General features: G+C 54.5%; 7 protein-coding genes across 7 annotated transcripts, besides 3 other annotated features; 4 read left to right on the top strand and 3 right to left on the bottom strand.

Moving 5' to 3' along the window:
* Positions 1-412: 412 nt before the first annotated feature.
* On the top strand, positions 413-1,771 carry EKO05_0003460 (Nucleolar protein 13; the record flags this gene model as incomplete). Its single annotated transcript, XM_038945358.1, has 1 exon — positions 413-1,771. One exon carries the CDS (start codon positions 413-415, stop codon positions 1,769-1,771), a length of 1,359 nt encoding a protein of 452 aa, XP_038800810.1.
* Positions 460-510: a tandem repeat.
* A 188-nt stretch (positions 1,772-1,959) lies between the features above and the next one.
* Positions 1,960-2,301, top strand: EKO05_0003459 (uncharacterized protein; the record flags this gene model as incomplete). Its single annotated transcript, XM_038945359.1, has 1 exon — positions 1,960-2,301. The coding sequence occupies one exon, from the start codon at positions 1,960-1,962 to the stop codon at positions 2,299-2,301; it is 342 nt and encodes a 113-aa protein (XP_038800811.1).
* Positions 2,302-2,370: 69 nt separating this feature from the next.
* Positions 2,371-3,394, top strand: EKO05_0003458 (uncharacterized protein; the record flags this gene model as incomplete). The annotated part of the gene is made up of 2 exons (XM_038938557.1): positions 2,371-2,688; positions 2,750-3,394. The coding sequence occupies 2 exons, from the start codon at positions 2,371-2,373 to the stop codon at positions 3,392-3,394; spliced, it is 963 nt and encodes a 320-aa protein (XP_038800812.1).
* A 217-nt stretch (positions 3,395-3,611) lies between these two features.
* EKO05_0003457 (Beta-glucosidase) lies at positions 3,612-6,516 on the bottom strand (the record flags this gene model as incomplete). Its single annotated transcript, XM_038938451.1, has 4 exons — positions 3,612-5,726; positions 5,778-6,119; positions 6,171-6,275; positions 6,463-6,516. The coding sequence occupies 4 exons, from the start codon at positions 6,514-6,516 to the stop codon at positions 3,612-3,614; spliced, it is 2,616 nt and encodes an 871-aa protein (XP_038800813.1).
* Positions 6,517-8,709: 2,193 nt separating this feature from the next.
* On the top strand, positions 8,710-10,587 carry EKO05_0003456 (uncharacterized protein; the record flags this gene model as incomplete). Its single annotated transcript, XM_038945360.2, has 1 exon — positions 8,710-10,587. The coding sequence occupies one exon, from the start codon at positions 8,710-8,712 to the stop codon at positions 10,585-10,587; it is 1,878 nt and encodes a 625-aa protein (XP_038800814.2).
* A 108-nt stretch (positions 10,588-10,695) lies between these two features.
* Positions 10,696-10,798: a tandem repeat.
* Positions 10,799-11,682: 884 nt separating this feature from the next.
* Positions 11,683-13,087, bottom strand: EKO05_0003455 (uncharacterized protein; the record flags this gene model as incomplete). Its single annotated transcript, XM_038938372.1, has 6 exons — positions 11,683-12,352; positions 12,403-12,523; positions 12,573-12,626; positions 12,709-12,882; positions 12,935-12,953; positions 13,067-13,087. 6 exons carry the CDS (start codon positions 13,085-13,087, stop codon positions 11,683-11,685), a joined length of 1,059 nt encoding a protein of 352 aa, XP_038800815.1.
* Positions 12,443-12,508: a tandem repeat.
* Positions 13,088-14,076: 989 nt separating the features above from the next.
* On the bottom strand, positions 14,077-15,527 carry EKO05_0003454 (uncharacterized protein; the record flags this gene model as incomplete). The annotated part of the gene is made up of 4 exons (XM_059636167.1): positions 14,077-14,384; positions 14,453-15,013; positions 15,072-15,288; positions 15,387-15,527. 4 exons carry the CDS (start codon positions 15,525-15,527, stop codon positions 14,077-14,079), a joined length of 1,227 nt encoding a protein of 408 aa, XP_059492150.1.
* Between the last annotated feature and the right edge of the window lie 2,149 nt (positions 15,528-17,676).

Below are 17,676 nucleotides of genomic sequence, written 5' to 3'. Positions count from 1 at the left end.
GGGGAGTGCACATGTTCCAATAGTCAATATTTGACTTCACGTTAGTCCGACTTGACCGCTACATGATCATCTGATCACTACCACGGTTGTCCAAGAGCTAACGCAATGCAACCCATCAACATTGAAGGTGCATTCTTCGTGCATCCTAGCGACCGACATCCGGTGGCTCCAGGTTTGCAAATGGCTATAGTGAATGGAATCAATCTGAGCTCTTGCGCGAACAGGCCATACTTCTGACCCAAGGCTCTCGCAGCCCCGTGACGCTGGTCGTGGTCCGCATGCATGGAGATTGGCCCCACGCGGCACGCTACTGCAGTTACCTAAGCCGGGCCCCACCATTTTTTCTGGGCTGGAAATCTGCGTTGCAGGAAAAGTTCGAATCCAGCAGCTCCTCCGCATACAGACATCCAAGATGTCAGACACCGATATGAGCTCGCAGGAGGAAGTAAAGAGGGCCGCAAAGAAGGAGAAGAAGGAAAAGAAGGAAAAGAAAGAAAAGAAGGAAAAGAAAAGCTCAAAGTCCAAGTCGAAAGTCGCCGAATCAGCCTCAGACGACGAGATGACGGAGACACCGGCAAAGAAGCGCAAGCGCGAAATTCTCCCCGAGGAGATTGTCGTCGACATCGACCTTCCCGAACCGACCTCCAAGAAAGCTGCCCGTGCTGCGAAGAAGGCAAAGCTCAACCCCAAGCCTGCTGCTGTCGGAAACGAGCCGTCTACAGACGCAACAACAGAGGGCACTGTTGGTGATGTGAAAAGAGGCGAAGAGAAGCGCTCAGAATTCGGTGTCTGGATTGGCAATTTGCCCTGGTCTGCCACCAAGGACTCGCTGCGCAGCTTCATCATGGAGAACACCGAGATCAAGACAGAGCAGATTACCAGGGTGCACATGCCTCCATCCACAAAGCCAGTCCCCGCTCATTGGACGACCAAGCCAAACAACAAGGGCTTTGCATACGTCGACTTCTCGACCGAGCTCGCCATGTACGCAGCCATCGCAATGACAGAGACCAAGATGGACGGTCGCGCACTACTCATCAAGAACGCGAAGAGTTTCGAAGGTCGACCTGACAAGCCAAAGGTGGAAGGGGAAGAGAGCGGTGGTCGCGGAAAGCCTGTTGGCAAGGCAGGCGGTCACCCACCGAACAAGCGTGTTTTCGTTGGAAACCTCTCATTCGATGTTACCAAGGAAGATCTTACAGCGCACTACAACCCGTGTGGGTCGATTGAGAACATACATATGGCGACTTTCGAGGACTCGGGTAAATGCAAAGGCTACGCCTGGGTGACGTTTGGAGACGTCGAGGCTGCTACCTGCGCTGTCCAGGGTTTCGTCATGAAGACAGAGGCCGAGCTGAAAGCCAATAAGAAGAAGGCCACAGACGGCTCTGGCGATGAAGAGACTGAAGTCAAGAACCCAACAAAGAGGAGAAAGTGGCTGCTTAACAAGCTAAACGGGCGAGAGATGCGTTGCGAATTTGCGGAAGACTCCACAACACGTTACAACAAGCGGTACGGCAAGGACAAGCCAGCAGAGCCAATCGATGGCGTAAATCCAGACCGCTGGAAGAACTTTGGCGGTGGTAATGACAGACAGGGTGGAAGGAGGGAGCCGCGCGAGCCGCGCGCACCTAAGAATGGCCCAAACAGCATTCAGCCCGGCAAAAAGGTCGATCCAAGGTCAATCAAGAGTGGCTCAGCTCACATGAACGCTCAGAGAGCAAGTCAGGCCATCGTGGAGGGATCAGGCAAGAAGACCACGTTCGAGTAGTTTGGCAATGTGTATTCTCGTGCAATCGCGGTTGGCGTCAAGAAGTGTGCATTAATAGGTGCGACTGCCTTATTTGAGGGTGGCTGCACTTCGACTACTTTTAACGAGATACCCACTTCACCCTACATCGCTAGCAATCAACGAGCCTATCACTCTTCCTCTTCGTATCGATAACACCTCACTGCCCTATGTCGAATCTCAAGCGCATCAATGTCCTGCCTAACCCTGCCTACGACAAAGCAGGCGTCGCCTCATACGCAAGTCTGTTGGAAAAGTATGACTTCGCGCCTACCACCGCTGGCCCTTTCCAGAAAATCGAAGAGAAGAAACGGTCTTTCAAGAACGCCTTCAGGCCGAAGAACAAGAAGGAAACCAAGCCTGTGCTGCGCAAGGTCGGAGAAGATGGCAAACCAGGCGAAGTCAAGGCCGAGGATCAACAGAACGACGCCCTTTACATCTGTCCCGTCGAGATTGGAACACCACCACAGACACTGAACTTGCACTTCGATACAGGCAGCTCAGATCTCTAGGTGTGTTGGCCGGTACATATCGTACCCTTGGTGTTCTGGCTAATCTCTCGCACGCAGTTGTGGTCGACCATGCTCGATTCGAAGACCAAGGCTACTGCGTCTGGCGGCAAACACAACATGTTCAACTTTAAGATGTCTACCTCTTTCAAAAAGGTCTCTGGCAGCTCATGGAAGATCAGGTACGGCGACGGATCAACTGCCTCTGGTGTGGTCGGCACAGACAGTGTCACATTGGGCGGTCTTTGCATTGAAAACCAAGCCATTGAACTTGCTACCAAGCTCTCTGCTCAGTTTACGAAGAGCGCAGGCGATGGCCTCCTCGGCCTTGCATTTGGAAAGATCAATAGTGTAAAGCCCAAAGCAGTTGCCACGCCTGTTGAGAACATGGTACGTCTTTGTGCTACGCAGATACGGAAGCAGTCCCCGTACTGACAGCTCTTCCCTCTAGATCTATCAGGATGATATCCACAAAGACCAAGAACTCTTCACCTGCTATCTCGGCTCGTGGCGCGACAAACAAGATGCAGACAAAGGTGAATCCTTCTACACATTTGGCTATATCGACCAAGAGGTTCTCGATCGCTGCGGCGTCAAAGAGCCCTACTACGTCGGGATCGATACATCCAAAGGATTCTGGCAGTTCGCCTCACCTTCTGCCTCCATCAACGGCAAGATCATCGACCGGGGTGCCAACACGGCTATTGCTGATACAGGAACTACACTCGCGCTGGTTAGTGATGACCTGTGTAAGCAGATCTATGAAGCTATTCCGGGTGCAAAGTTCGACGAGAAGAATCAAGGCTGGATCTTCCCTATCGGAACCCCTTTGGACAAGCTTCCCAGAGTCACCTTTGCGGTTAGTGACAAGCAATTTGAAGTCCAGAAGGAGGATCTCGGTTTCGCAAGAGTAGGGAACGGTATGCAATATGGCGGGATTCAGTCCAGAGGAAACTCAAGATTCGATATCCTGGGTGATACGTGGTTGAAGGCTGTCTACGCCATCTTTGATCAAGGTAACAAGCGGTTTGGTGTTGTGCAGAGAGTCGAGGAGCAACAGAATACGGCGGCGGCGCCTAGTGGCGGTAGGCATTAGTGGCAGTGTTGAGTGCAGCTAGGGCTTTAGCTAACATGGCATGAATATCATCGCACCTTGCATCAGAGCACGAATTTCTTGGTCCAGATGTTGATACGCATTGCTCGTTATGATTGTGTTGATGATGATCATCATCATCGAGTAATCAACGCACTCTACATATCCCTACTTTAGCTTCCCTCTGTATCAATCCTCCAGATTTGTGATTGCAACACCATCATGACTGGTAGTCAGACAGATCAAGGTCGGCCTCAAGATAGAGCTTCCTCGACGAAGCACCGACGTAGATCTTCTTGGGATGCTCGGTGATGACCCAGTTTTGCGTCTCAGTCTCCCAGTTGGATACATCGCGACGGGTGATGTCGGCGCGGAAGGTAACAGTCTGGTTGGGCTTGATGTTCAACCTGTCGAAACCGCGGAGGACGACAACGGGGTCCTCGGGTCCGCCAAGGCTGAGATAGAGCTGCACGACCTCGTCACCAGAGAGCGTGCCGTTGTTGGTGATGGAGGCGCTGACGCTGAAGAGCACGTCCCACAGCTGCGGGTTTCCACCAGGTGCACCGCCGGCGGCGATGCGTGGCTGAGGCGAACCGTCGGACGAGCCGGCGGGCCATGTGTAGTTCAGGCCGTACTCGGGGTCGAACGAGGCTTCGGCCAAGTCGGTGCTGTTCAGGTACGGGTAGATGAAGGTACCCTCGCGGGTCAGGTTGGCAGGCCACTGGTACTCGTTCAGGTCTGTGCTGAAGTTGCCCAACGTAGGAGCGGCAATCGTTTGGCCCGTTGTTGGCGTGTAAGCGCCAGCGTCGTGCTTTTGGACCGCAAGATTGGCGTACGAGAAGGTAGTGTAGGACAAGCCAAACCCGAACTCGTAGACAGGTGTAACGTTCTTCTGGTCAAAGGCGCGGTAGTCGATGAAGACACCCTCCTCGAAGTTGTCTTGAACAGAGTCGTTGCCGGCAATGGGGGTGTAGATTAGATCCGGGCCATACTCTTCAGCGGAAGTGCCGAATGTAAAAGGCAGCTTGCCACCGGGGTTGACGCGGCCGTAAAGAATGTCGGCAATGGCGTTGCCAGATTCCTGGCCAGGGAGACCAGCCCACAAGATGGCTGTGACGTTCTCGGACTCGTAGAATGAGTTCACCAAAACAGGGCCAACAGAGTGGATCACCACAATGGTGTTGTTGCAAAGCGCTGACACGTTCTGAATCAGAATGTCGCCGTCCTGCCAAATGGTGAGATTGTTGCGGTCGCCAAAGTTCGTGTCGACCGTGATGTAGCCCTCACCCGAGTCAGCATTGACGAAGACGATGGCAATGCTGGCCTGGGCGGCCATAGCCTGAATCTGAGCGTAGGCCCAGTTGTCGGTGACAGAGGTCACAACACCACCGTTGTCACCAACCTCACGCTTGATAGCATCGAGAGGAGTAACAAGGTACGGGAACTCAGATGTGCCTGAACCCCAGCCCATGGCGAGAGTTCCGTCGTCACAGCCACGGTCGGCGCAGCCGTTGGGTCCGTACGCGTTATCGCCAGCATCGTTACCGAAGACTGCAGTCCACTTCTCGTTGCCGGAGAGGGGGAGGACTCCGTTGTTCTTCAACAAGACGGTTGACTTGGCAGCGGATGAACGGATAGAACGGAAGTGCTCACCACGGACATCGACGTGCTGGTTGACAAGCTCGTAATCAGCCTTGCCGTAGAAGTTGCGGTAGCTGTAGGTATCACGAGTCCAGCTGTTGAAGTTGGTAGTGGTATTGTCCTGGTCGCGACCAACGTAGTAGTATGCGGCCATGATACGTGTCGCAGCGTCGTCGATTCGCCATTGAGGAATGGTGCCATTGAGCACGGAGATGGTCAGGTTGGTTCCCCAAAAAGAGAATCCAGAGTTGAAGTCGGTATCTCCGGGCATGGTCATATCGAGACCTGCCTGGGTGGAGGAGACACCGCTGTGTTGAGCGTCCCAGTCAGACATGATGAAACCCTGGAAGCCAAGCTCGCCCTTTAAGATGTAGTTTTGCAGGTACGAGTTTTGACAAACCTGAGAGTTGTTCGCCTTGTTGTAAGAACACATGATCGAGCCTGTGCCAGCGCGTACAGCATCGGCGAACGGCCAGAGGTACAGCTCATGCAGAGTCTTGTCATCGACATTGGAGCTGATAGCATCAACAAAGCCCTGGTCCTGGAAGTTTCCTGGCGAGCGGAAGTGCTCCTGTTCGTTCAGAATGTAGTGCTTGGTGCAAGCAATGACACCAGCATCCTGGATACCACGAACGGTCTCGGCGACAGCATGACCAGACAGGTATGGGTCTGGGGAAAAGCCCTCCCAGTTGCGCTGGTTGGAGTTAGCAGTGGCTTCAAAGCATTCGCCTCTGTCAAAACTTACACCACCCTTGGGGTTGCGCCCAATTGGGCCAACGACGGGACCGAGCTGAACATCAACACCCTTGCTGCGGTGCTCCTGACCCATTTGGTATCCTCGACGGTAAAACTCGCTGCGATCCCATGATGCAGCAACGGTGCCACCTGCGGGGAAGGCAGAGACGTAGTCGGCGAAGCGAACGCCTACAGGGCTGTCCTGCATACAAAGAGCCTTGAAGCCCAAGCGCGGGATCTCGCCTACGTTACCGACACAGTTGTCGCTCTGCCAGCCAGTACCGGTTGTGAGGTTAACCTTCTCAAGGAGGGTCAATTGACGAACAAAGGCTTGGGCCTTAGCATAAGCTTCCTGAAGTATTTGTTAGTGGGAAATCAGGATTGTGTTCAGGATGATACGCACAGCCCAATCCCCAGTTCCTTCAATCCATGGACTGGGATAGAATGGTGGACTCTCTGCATTGTTCAAAGGGCTCGAACTGTTGGTAGGGTTCGTTGTGGTTGGGTACTGTGTTGCAATTAGCTGTAGGCCGCAACAAGCTTCAGAGCCGGGCGCGAATCAACTTTGAGGAATGGGAAAAGCCCTGCAACAAGAAACGCTATATCTGGCAGCATCTCTACAGCTGATGCAATGCTTCAATGTGCGATTGATGTTGTTGCTGTTGTGTTTTGCGGGAACACATGTTTGTACATACCGTTTGGGCCTGGACCAAGCCGATGGCCAGAAATGCTTGTGCGAGCCAATACATGACGTCGGCGGTGCTGTCAGGGCGACGCTGAAATTAAAAATGATGTTCCTACGCAGCTGTCGACAGGTGACAGGATGAAAGTCCTGGGTCACGCAACGTCACAGTCGGAGAGACATTGGGAGCTTTATGGGAGGCTACGACAGGGAAGTAGCTACTAAGCTACCCGCTGATTAGTTCCGCAATCGTGGAGCGATGCCTCTCCATGCGGAGATTGTCAGCAGTGCCCTGCTGATCGCACCCCGGTTTCCCAGCGACTCGATGGAGCAAGGCCCGAAGCCTCCGGAGTAGCGCATCTAGCTATGGCACCGTCGCTGTCCTTTCAGGCCTCAACACCAGCTAAGCTCGCAGCTCTCCACTTTCCCAAGACTTTCCTTGCAGAAGTACATCCGTACTCCATGTCATGGGGCTCCACCTCGGCACGCGTGGATGCGTCCCGTCTCCCTTGAGCGAATGGAGTGAAAATTTGCAGCCGTCATTGCACCAGACTGCTGCCGTCTGTACATCGTCATCTATTTGCGCCAAACCCTTGTCGTAGACTTAAGCTCCTCTCGCAAGCCGCTGCCGGCGCCACAGAAGCCTAAGGGTGCAACTCCAGGAATGGCGGTGCGGGGTCGGTCGCACTCCAGCAATCCTTCACGCTGTACTCCGCCTGCACGTCTTGTTGTTGAGCGTGCCTAGCGTTTGCTGTCGTTGTCCAAGGTCTGCTGATTGATGAATGTCGCTCTTGGTATATGCCAGATGATGACACAAACATATAACCATGGGGACCCCACGGTTGGCAAAAGCTCGGCTTATTTGTGGGGTAAACAATGTCGCCCAAGTCGGTTCGCATCCTTAAATTTCTGCTGTACATCCGTGGCGGTCCATCGCGAAGACTCTCAGCGCCACGGTGACTAGGGTTTTGGCTCCAAACATCTGCCGGCTGACGATGCACGATATACCGCGCAATACGAATGTGTCTGTTCATGCAGCGACTTGGAGAGGTACACGGTGAGCACGTCCAGCCGAAAGCCGTCACCTTGGCCGTCAATACACGAACGAACGGGGTACTGTCGAGGTCCATATGTTGGAAGCCACTTGGATATACTGAGGCCATCGTACGACTAACAATAAAATTGCCAAACAATGGTCAAGCGGGCACACCACATTGTGCCTTGCATATTTCGATAAATTCGCGAGAGTATAACACCTATCGTGAGGCTCGCCCAGGCACATCACGGCGGCGAACAACGCTCTGCCGTGTTCTGACGAACCACGGATTCCGGCTTTGATTGATCGCGCCATTGTATGCCGTACGCTTCAACGACGATCCATCTGGTGCAACTACGTGCCAGTCCCTTGACTTACATTTTTACCGACTTTTGACATGCTGTAAATCCACAGTAGACAGGTACTCGAGCCAAGCACAACCAAAAGACCATGCACAAAGGCCTTAGCCCTTGTATGCGCCCATTGAAGTGCTGCCAAATTTTGCAGCTCCAGTGGTTGCGCCCAGTAACTATACGGACTTAGAGAACTTGTGTGCAAACAAGTCTGGACGAAGAACAATTCCCGGCCTAGGCACAAATCGCGTTACTCTCTCTCCGAAGTCTCTCGACACCATGGCAAGTAACAGGCTTAATTCGGAGTTCAGGTCACGATGTTCAGCTTCCCTGTTCTAGAGTTTGCGCCCTTCGTAAGATTCGAGGTACTATTCGCAGAACACGAAGCGCTATACCCGAAAGAGTAATGCGCGAAAGAACAGGTCCAGTCTGATCAGGTAGCTTCAATGACTGTTGCTGATAGGACATCCTAGCTTATCGAGGAGGGTGTTGGTTGAATGACTTCCGATACACATTCAAGGTGCTCTTGTTAGACGGGAAGTGTGGTTGAATGGTGTGCGAAGTATCAGCAACAGTGATTCGAGAAGCTCAGCACGTAGAGATATCAGGTTTCTGTCGTCATATACCACAAGGCTGCCTGTGATAAGTAGGCATATCGTCTCTAGCCCAGTGCGCTGTCTCACAAATACGAATCCTCCAGCGGACCTCAGCCAATGAGACTCAACATAGCACGAGGCTGCCTGTAGGCAGCACCGCCCAAATGTTTGACTCAAGGTTAACCTGCCCTTCCTGAGTCAGTCCCATGTTCTTTTTTACCATTTAACAGTTCGTAGTTGCGCTCTTTTGGTCTATAAGCAAAGGATCGTACGGTATGGGTTCACGCTCAACCAAGGTTGCGGCGTTCCCGCATGTGAAGGCTGCTGCCTCACCGGTCGCACCTGCTCACCAACATCACGAAAGAAGTAACAAAACAAACGAAACTGGACCCAGCCAAGGATGCATACATCAGGCTATTCGAACGTCAGCAACTTCACCACACTCTTTCGACGACACAGACGTCCAGGCTCCAACACGAGCAGCCACTACCCTGAAACGACGATACAGTGAACCTATACAGACAGCAGCTATGGCCACAGAAGGGTACGTAGATGGGATACGGCATTTTGACGCGTTTGAAGTTCTTCTTGTGGCGCGCAGTCTGATGTCCATCGAATTCAGTTATGCCGATGTCACAAGCCCAGCGCTAATCGAACATCTTTCAACCCCACCTACGTCTGTGCCAGTCCATGAAAAATCCAAGAAGGTCGAGGATCCCGAGGTACAATGCATAAGTTGCTGCACGCAGCTTCCCAAAGAGAAGGACCCCAAGTATACTCGGGAAGTGCTCAAGCCTTGCAGATCCTGCAACAGCACATACTGCGTTACATGTGTCAAAGGCATGTTCCTCGATGCATGCAAAGATTCCACCAGAATGCCTCCGCGCTGCTGTGTGCAGGTTCATCTCCACCATGTAAAGCCACACTTGACAACCGAAGAAATCACAGAATACAGGTCTAAGTACGAAGAGTGGAGCACGCCCAAACCGTTCTACTGTCCGATATCAACATGCTCCGTCTTCATACCAGAGCGGCTACTATCCGAGCAGGCAGGGCCAAAAGGCAAGCGGAAGTTGGGCTCTGGCATTGAAACACCTACATCGCCAAACTTCCAGTGTCCGAAGTGCGAAGGCGAGATCTGCGTTGATTGCAGACAACTAGCTCATCCAGGCAGTCTCTGTGCTATTCTGGACCTTGGAGTTGATGTAGAGACAGCACAGCTTCTTAAAGCATGGGGCTACAAGCGGTGTCCGAAATGCAGCCAAGGTCTGAAGCGAATGTATGGCTGCAATCACATGGAGTGCAGGTGTGGTGCGCACTTCTGCTGGGGATGCTTGAAGAGTAGGGACGAATGTGAAGGAGGCTGCGATGAAGACGGAGATGACAACTACGGCAGCGATTCCGAGCCTGATGAGCCTGAGCCTCTTTCAGCGCACAGCAACGGTACTGAGGTGGCAGTGGCTGAAAAACAAAGGGTAGCCGAGGAAGGTTCAGAGGTTGTCGCACAGGCTCCAAGCGGAGCAGCAGCTGATGCAATTACCAATCCGCGAACCGCTTCGCGCCCGCGCAACCTCGACGGCGGCTCGTCACGTTACTGGGAATACCAAGATCTTCACTTTGGTGATGAGCCAAATGACGACATTCAAGACCAAGTGTGGGACTGCTACCACTCCTTTGAGCCCTACACAGTCTCTTTCGCCTCATCCATTTCTCAGCATCCTTCAACGTGTGAGCTGGAGTGCGTCAAGTGCTGGTGCACAATGCGGTCGGGAGTTGAAGTGCCGCACAAGTCAACAGGTGATCAGGTAAAGGCTGCACGCTCCGTCCTTTCTCCTAGGGACAGCAGTATAAATGCCAACAGAAGCCGCGGGGGGTATGGCCTACGAGCTCGTGGACGCCCGGTGGCGGCTGGACTACGTCCTGCACCATATGTGCCTCCGCGTGGACTTTTCCGCTCCGATGCTACTATCGGTACAGCACCTCACCTCGCGGCAACATTTCTTCCTGGAGGCATGAGGCATGTGATGATACAGTCAGAACCGATGGAAGGTGTTCAATTTGAAGCCGATCGCGATGCGGCGATGGAAGTTGAAGGACTGGAGTCTGTACCAAGCACTCGACCCAAGAAAACAACGACAGCATCACGAAGATGAAATGTCTTCAGCGATATTTCCGCGGCGTACAGCGTAGCGCAGGAGTGTAGGAGTTGCAGCCTCCTTGTCTGTCAGAAGTGCGCAGACAATATACTCGACCAACGAAAGGCAGAAGAAGATGCACGCGAAACGAAGCGAGTAGCTGAAGAAGCAGAACTAGAGGCCGAAGCAGAACTAGAGGCCGAAGCAGAACCAGAGGCCGAAGCAGAAGAGGAGATACAGGAGCGGAGAGAGGCACCAGCGTCTACCGATCAACGTTCTGACGGGCAATCTTTCCCTTCACTTCTTGGTGAATTCGCTCTCGCTGCTCTCTAGTACGCAACACATGCCCTGGCACTTTCAGCGCAATTCTCCTCGGCTGGCGGTCGTGCTTTTCGTCGTCCCAATAAGCATCCTTTGCGTGCTATCTCTTCAGACATACAGGGGTTGTTGGGCAGTGGCTACTGATTAGACTTGTAGCCTATAGTGCATGGTAATTTCTTGTTACCAATTGGTATATTTGCCCATACATAGTCTCTCTCTCTCCGTATAGGACCGGCATGGCATGAATACCAGAGATTTCTTATGTATTGTTTGCGTGTCCTTGTGTCACCCTTCTCGAAACACAGACTGCACAGTTAGAGGATGCAGCTGATTCGAAATGATAGTTACTAGACCTCGACATATTGAGGCATGGTGAGCTTGCAACAAGTGCACATGTGCATACTGAGTCGTATCGAGAAAATACCACTGATCAGTATTGGAGGGCTTGAACGGAAACGGAGCAAGAAAACGAGGCATCGACGACGTATTTTGATCATGCAAACAATTTTCATTCAGATCAAGAAAACAAAACGACGCCGAAGGCGACCGAGGCGTGGAACCGACCATAGGTAGGGATTTCACCGCATGTAAAGAAATGGGAGCACCGAATAGATGAGAAGATTTTCCTGCCTTGCATCCTTTTTAGAGAATCCTTATATGGTGTTCAGCTCCTCCGTTCAATCGTCCATTCGTCAGATCGCTTTGTTGTCGTATCGATGAGACGTTGCTGTTGCCAACGTCAGGCACGGCTTCTACAGTCGTGCAAGTAGTCGACGTAATGTCGAGACGCGTTTATGCGCCGAGGCTGGGGAAAGCGCTGGAGTCGGTGACGTTGGGGCCAGACTGAGCGTTGCCACGGCCGCCACGGGGGCGAGCGTCGCCACGGCCTTCGCCACGACCACGTCCGCCACGACCCTCACCACGACCGCGGTCACCACCACGGCCGCGACCTTCGCCGCCACGACCTTCGCCGCCACGACCTTCGCCGCCACGGAAAGAACCACGACCCTCGCCGCGGCCGCGGCCGCCACGGTCACCGCGTCCACCGCGGGCACCACCCTCACGGGGAGGGGGAGCGAGCATGCGGTCGCCGTCGAGCTCGACGTGGACCTTTTCCTTGCGCTGACGCTCGCGCTTGGCCTTGCCGCCGGAACCGGCGAAGAAGTCCTCCTCCTGGCGAGTGACCTGGGTACCCTCGGGGAAGTTCTTGGAGCTTCCCTCGTTGGCCTTGCGGAGGTTCTGCTCACCAAGCTTCAGCTTCTTCTCAGCCAGCTCGGCGAGGTAGGCAGTGTAGGACTTGGAATTGTCCTCGGGCTCGGGCTCGGCAGCCTCAGCCTCGGCGTCCTCCTTGACGGCCTCCTTCTCCTCCTTGTGGGCAATGGCCTCACCGGCCTGCTCGTCAGCGAGTTCGGCCTCACCAGTCTCGGCACCCCAGCCGTGAGCAGCCTGCTTCTCGTGCTCGCTATAGAATGTTAGAGGTGTTACATGGAGGATGAAGACTGGGTGCCATACCCGATGTTGGTCCTGCTGTGACGGTCACCCTCCTGACGGGCGGCACCACCACGGCCACCACGGGCACCGCCACGGCCACCACGGCCGCGACCGCCACCACGGCCACCACGCTGCTCAGGCTCTGCAAAAAATCAGTGTCTATAACGGTACTGTGATGCGCCTGTACTCACCGCCAGAACCACGGGTGCGGTTGCTGCTAGCGCCGACACCGCGATCCCTAAAAGCTGTATACCGTCAGTCCAAGCTCAATGCGATACAATCTGCACCCATTGTGCCTCTTCCTAGAAAATATCTGCTTCGACGTACCGTTGTCGTTGGCGTTGTTGCTCTGCTTGGCGCGGCTCTGGTTGCCCTGGCGCTCAACGGGGGGAGAGGCCTTGACGTCGGAGCCGTCGCGCTTGCCGTGCCTAGGGGCAGGCTTGTCGATGGCCTTTGTCGGTGGCTCAGCTGGCCTGTTGGGGTCGAGCTCGGGATCGTTGCCTGCGGGGTCATGAGCGAGTTTTCGCAAGCGGTGGAGTTGGAAGCAGCATACCCAGCAGCTCGTACATGTTCTGGAGTCATTGTTAGCTGTCGCTCTGAGATGTAACAAGTCTCCAGACGCTCCATTGAGGCCTGCACTGTGGCGCGGGGCTGTAGCGGCCACTTGAGGGGAGGTCGAGCTTACCTTGGAAGCAATTGTCGTCATCTTGATGGTTTAGAGCGCCTTTTGCGCTTTGCCCTCCTAGATGCGCAATCTGCCGGGGTGAAAAGAAAAATGCGAGAGCTGGCCCTACGGTACTAGGGACTGGACTCTCGGTGGTGGCTCTCAAACGAGGTGTTGACGCTGGTGGAAGCACGCTTGCAGACCACGTAAGGAAATTCGTGTGGGTTGGTTCGCTTAGTCAATTCCCAGGTGGGGCACGGGCCACAACAACAGGTGCATCAAGCAGCGCATGACGCTGCAATTTACTTGTGCAGGCAGCATTTCGATTCATCTCCTAGGATGCTTGTGTTCCAAGTAGTAGTGAGCAATCGTAGGTGTTGGTGCTGCCTGTACCGTGTCAGACGTCGCTGCTTCAGCGTTTGGCACGATTCGCTTAAGCGACGCAGCTTGGCCTAGAGTCAACGTCATCCCGAGGTTCGTATTAGTGAGGCACTTTCATGTCGCGCTCTTGCGAGACGTTGAGCATTGGCTTTGGTATTGGTGTATGTACAAGGCAACAGTCGGTCCCCAAGGTGGTTGGCCGACTGCGCCGTAGAAGGGTTCTGCTCGTTCCCCTCTAGCCAGTCCCAGTCATATTTCCCTCGAACAGAGAACCGTGAACAGCTGATCCAGCTTGAACACACCTAGTATGACGCTCCTCCCAACTCGCGAGGAAGAGCTATCCAAAAAAGCTCAATTCCCTTACCAGAAGAGCGGTGATAACCGTACAGCTGGAATGTCTATAACGTCTCAAAGCAATAATGATGCCCTAGCATCTGAGAGTAACAAAACTTTTAAGAATGCTGCCAGGTCTATGGCCAGCGGTTGCCGTTATTTAAGGAACGCCATTATGCTGTCTGATGACGTCGAAGCCAGTCGTGACGCCCGCTAAAGAACACATTAAAAACGTATCGGTTGGTAAGAATCAAAGGCTGAAGATAGGTGTCCTATATGCCCTCCTCTTGACCAGTTCATATTCATCCTTGCGTCGATCATCTCGATTCATACATAGTAGGGAAATGCATGCTAGCAGAGAGCCCGAACGGATCTGCATCCAGCATCGGATCGTACGGGTCGAAGAGGTGGTTCATGTTGTTGAACGGCTGGCCACCATCACTTGGTGCCAGCGCGGCTGGGCTGGCGAAGGGTGGATTCTGCGCGGGTGGCATCGGGGGTGGCATGCTGTTCGCGGGTGGGAAGTTGTGATGCGGGAAGGGGCCGGGGCCGGGGCCAGGGCCGGCCGATTGATCGCTTGGTTCTTCGTGGTCGTAGTTGTCGGCTTGCTCATCGTACTCCTGCTCTACACGCCAATCAGCCTAGGATTACAAAGTCCTATACCTAAATAGGGATATAGATGGGTCAGCTTGCCTAGTTGGTTCATGTGATCTGAGTACTGCGACTGGTAGAAGGAGGAAGAACCACTGCTTTGAGTTATGCCGTTTGCGCTAGGGCCAACAGTGGACGCGCTTGGGATGCCATTCACAGGCGCCTGGTTTGTGATCACAGACGGTCTCTGGGGACCTGCCATCATAGGGTTGAAGTTGGACCTAGGAGGCTGTGGCCGCAATTGCTGCGGCTGCTGCTGGTGGGGAGGAACGGGGCCAAAGTTGGGAGACACGGAGTGGCCTTGAGGCATAAAGTTGGGCGAGCGCGTCGCAGATTGAGCAGGCGAGGACAAGTGAGAACCTGGGGTGGGCTGCGACAATGGTGATCGTTGAATGGGACCATCCGGCTGGATCGTAGGTAAGCCATTTGTGCCGTCAGCTTTCGGTGGTCCCTGCAACGATCGTCTTTGTTGCTGTCTATTCAGGATGGCACGCTGCTGGAGAGGAGGTTGGTTCGGAGACGGGTGTGCCGAAGCCGCAGGCCTCGTAGGCCCTAGATTGGGACTGCCAGTCTTCGCGCGCAGCTCAGCCTGGACATCAATGCCTGGTGGAGCAGGGGTTAGCGCACGTCGACACCGGCCTGTCTGATAGGCAATTCCTACCTTTCTCCAGTAAGACTCTCTCGAGAAGAGAGTTCTTATACCGGAGCATAAGACATTCGTCGGCGGCGTTGCGGTGACTGTTCTGCAGGTTCTGCAGCGTCTCCTCATGGTGCTTGATAGTGCTCTCCAGCTGCTTGATATACTCGGTTCGACGTTCGCGAAAGGCAGCCTGTGCCTGCCTATTGCGCTGCTTGCGCTCTTCCGAGGTAGCATAGATCTTACGGCGCTTGGTTAGTCCAATTCGTGACATGTCAAATGCCTGCGCGACTGCGGCGCTCATGATAGGCAAGATAGTGCGATTGTGGAGAGGCTCACAGGTTTGCGGCCGCCTTTGCGCTTCTGCTGCTGGGGGTTCTCCTGGGTATATGTCTCAGCCTGGCCGGGCTCGGGATAGTCTTCGATAGAGGACGTCGAGCCCTCGCGCGGGTCCTCTGCTTTGCCCACGGCGGCCGTCATAGCTGTTACGCTATTATCTCCCATCTGCGTCCACCGTACCCCTCCGAGCTGATAGAGGGGCAAAGGAGCGCCAAGAGGTGAGATACCTAGACGCGACAGCAAACAGGCGTTACGTGCGGCAGGAGGCTCTGTATCGGCTAAGCGCGCGCTGGGGTAGACAGCCGCAGTGCCGGGTCGAGCAGCGATTGCGTTTGTTTGGGGGGTTGATAATGTCTGATAACGGTCCAAGGGGTCGAGCGATGTGTGTGGCCGCGCAGAAGTTGTGAGGTAAGCTCTTGGGTAATGAAAACGAAAGAGGGCCAGCGGAGGGGCGGAGGTGCTGGACTTCAAAAGGCGCGGGCGGGCCACGACCAGTTCACGGTGCTTGAAGATTCCTCTGCAGAGGGCAGCAAATGGCAGCGAATCGAATCGCGACCGAGCGTCCACTCCCGCCCGCACTTGAGTTTGGCCAAGGCGTGCGGAGTTGCGGTTGGCCGACCAGCTCAGAATTTTCTTTACGGGGTGTGCGCTGCATCACGCTGCACCGCTGCCCTCGAGAAACGGTGCATCGTGGAGGAGCCGTAAGCGGCAGGGGCAACCGACGCAAGCACCAGCACTGCATGCAGCCTAGCTGGACACCATCTCCCGCGCCACCAGCCAGGCTTTCCAGAGCATCTCCGGCTTCTCCATGATAGCAGCGCGCCTTTCGCCTCTATCAAGACAGCCTGCTCCCCGGTGCACCACGGATCTGCAGCTGCGACCGTTACGTGCGGCGTACATCATCCATGAATTTGTGCCATGTCTCCACCTCGACTCACCGTCGAAGCCGAGGGACGGCTACCAACAGAACCACGACCTCGGGCGGCCTGCTCGCTGCATCGAGGCCACGCGCTGTGAGACGCGGACCACCGCCATGAAGTCACTGCGCGCTGACGCCTGGCTACGGCGTGGTAAGGCTGACGATGCAGCAAGTGCAGCAGCCTAATCTGGCAGCAACCCAATCTGGCGGTCGGTGGCAGGAAAGAAAGAAACACCCCTTAACATGCTCAGCAGGCAGAGCTCCTCTTGAACAAGCAGTCTACACTCCCACCAGCGAGGCTTGCATGTCCGAGTCTCTGACAAGACGCTGGCAAACTATCCTCCAAGCAGCACCGCAGACGCCGCAGACAATGCAGACGTTACCACAGACACCGCAGGGGCTGGCTGGTCACAAGGAAGAGCTTGGCCTGCACCCCGCTTAAACGGCACCAGCATGCGCCGGCTTCTGATTCGCAAGCACCCATAGAGTAGTCTGCCCGATACGTCGGTGTGAAAATTCGCACTCGCGAACCACTCTTTGCGAGTCGCTCGCCTTGGACGAAGAGCTGTTCTGCTACCCCAATCGGGCAAACAAAGGTCATGCGCCGCATCTGCTGGGCACAGCTGACCTTGACACGGTCCACAGGTCGAGAGCCGAGACCCATTCGAGACGCTTCGTCTCACGTCCAACATACCCGCCGTGGTGCATCGTGATGTTGAAGGGCCGATTTGAGTGTCGACGACTTCATCACCCCTGGCGGAGAGCTGAGAGCGTCAACCGATGGCAAGGGCGAAAGCAGCAATCGCATCTCTGTAACCGGAACAGCGAGAGCGCAAGAGGACGAAGCCATCGCAAGCATGTTAGTATCTCTTTGAACGCAGCAAAAAGTTCGCGTGAGGGGCAATGAACCCATGCCCTGCGCGGGCAATGTACGAGTTGGCAGCCCGCGCAGAATCCATCAAAACGTGGCCGCTCCTGCCTGAACAATCGCTGGCATTGACAAACGGATCGCAGCAGTAGAAGCTGAACCATCTGTAATAGTTGCCCTTGGATACTCGTTCACCAGATCGTTTCACAAGTCGCGTTTTCTGTTTCCTTCGTGCTTCCTTCCCATTGACGATGTCGTCTTCTACACGTGTATCAGCTCCTAACCGCAGAAGGTGCCTTGTTGGCCACGCTTGCTATTCATCTGCGAACACGACCTCTGAAAACCATGACGCTACACGGCACGGTCGTGCAAACCTCAAGCGACAGACCTCACCACCCCTCCAGGATATCGAGCATCGACATAGTCTCACATGACTTTCATCCTGTTTCTAGCAGTAACGAATACCGCATCAATCACTCGGCCAACATATAATCACCAATCGC

The sequence above is a fragment of the Ascochyta rabiei genome, chromosome 5, assembly GCF_004011695.2.
Source record: "Ascochyta rabiei chromosome 5, complete sequence".
Taxonomy (NCBI): Eukaryota; Fungi; Ascomycota; class Dothideomycetes; order Pleosporales; family Didymellaceae; genus Ascochyta; species Ascochyta rabiei.
Note: the sequence above shows the minus strand (reverse complement) of the source record. Positions and strands in the feature narration are given on the sequence as shown.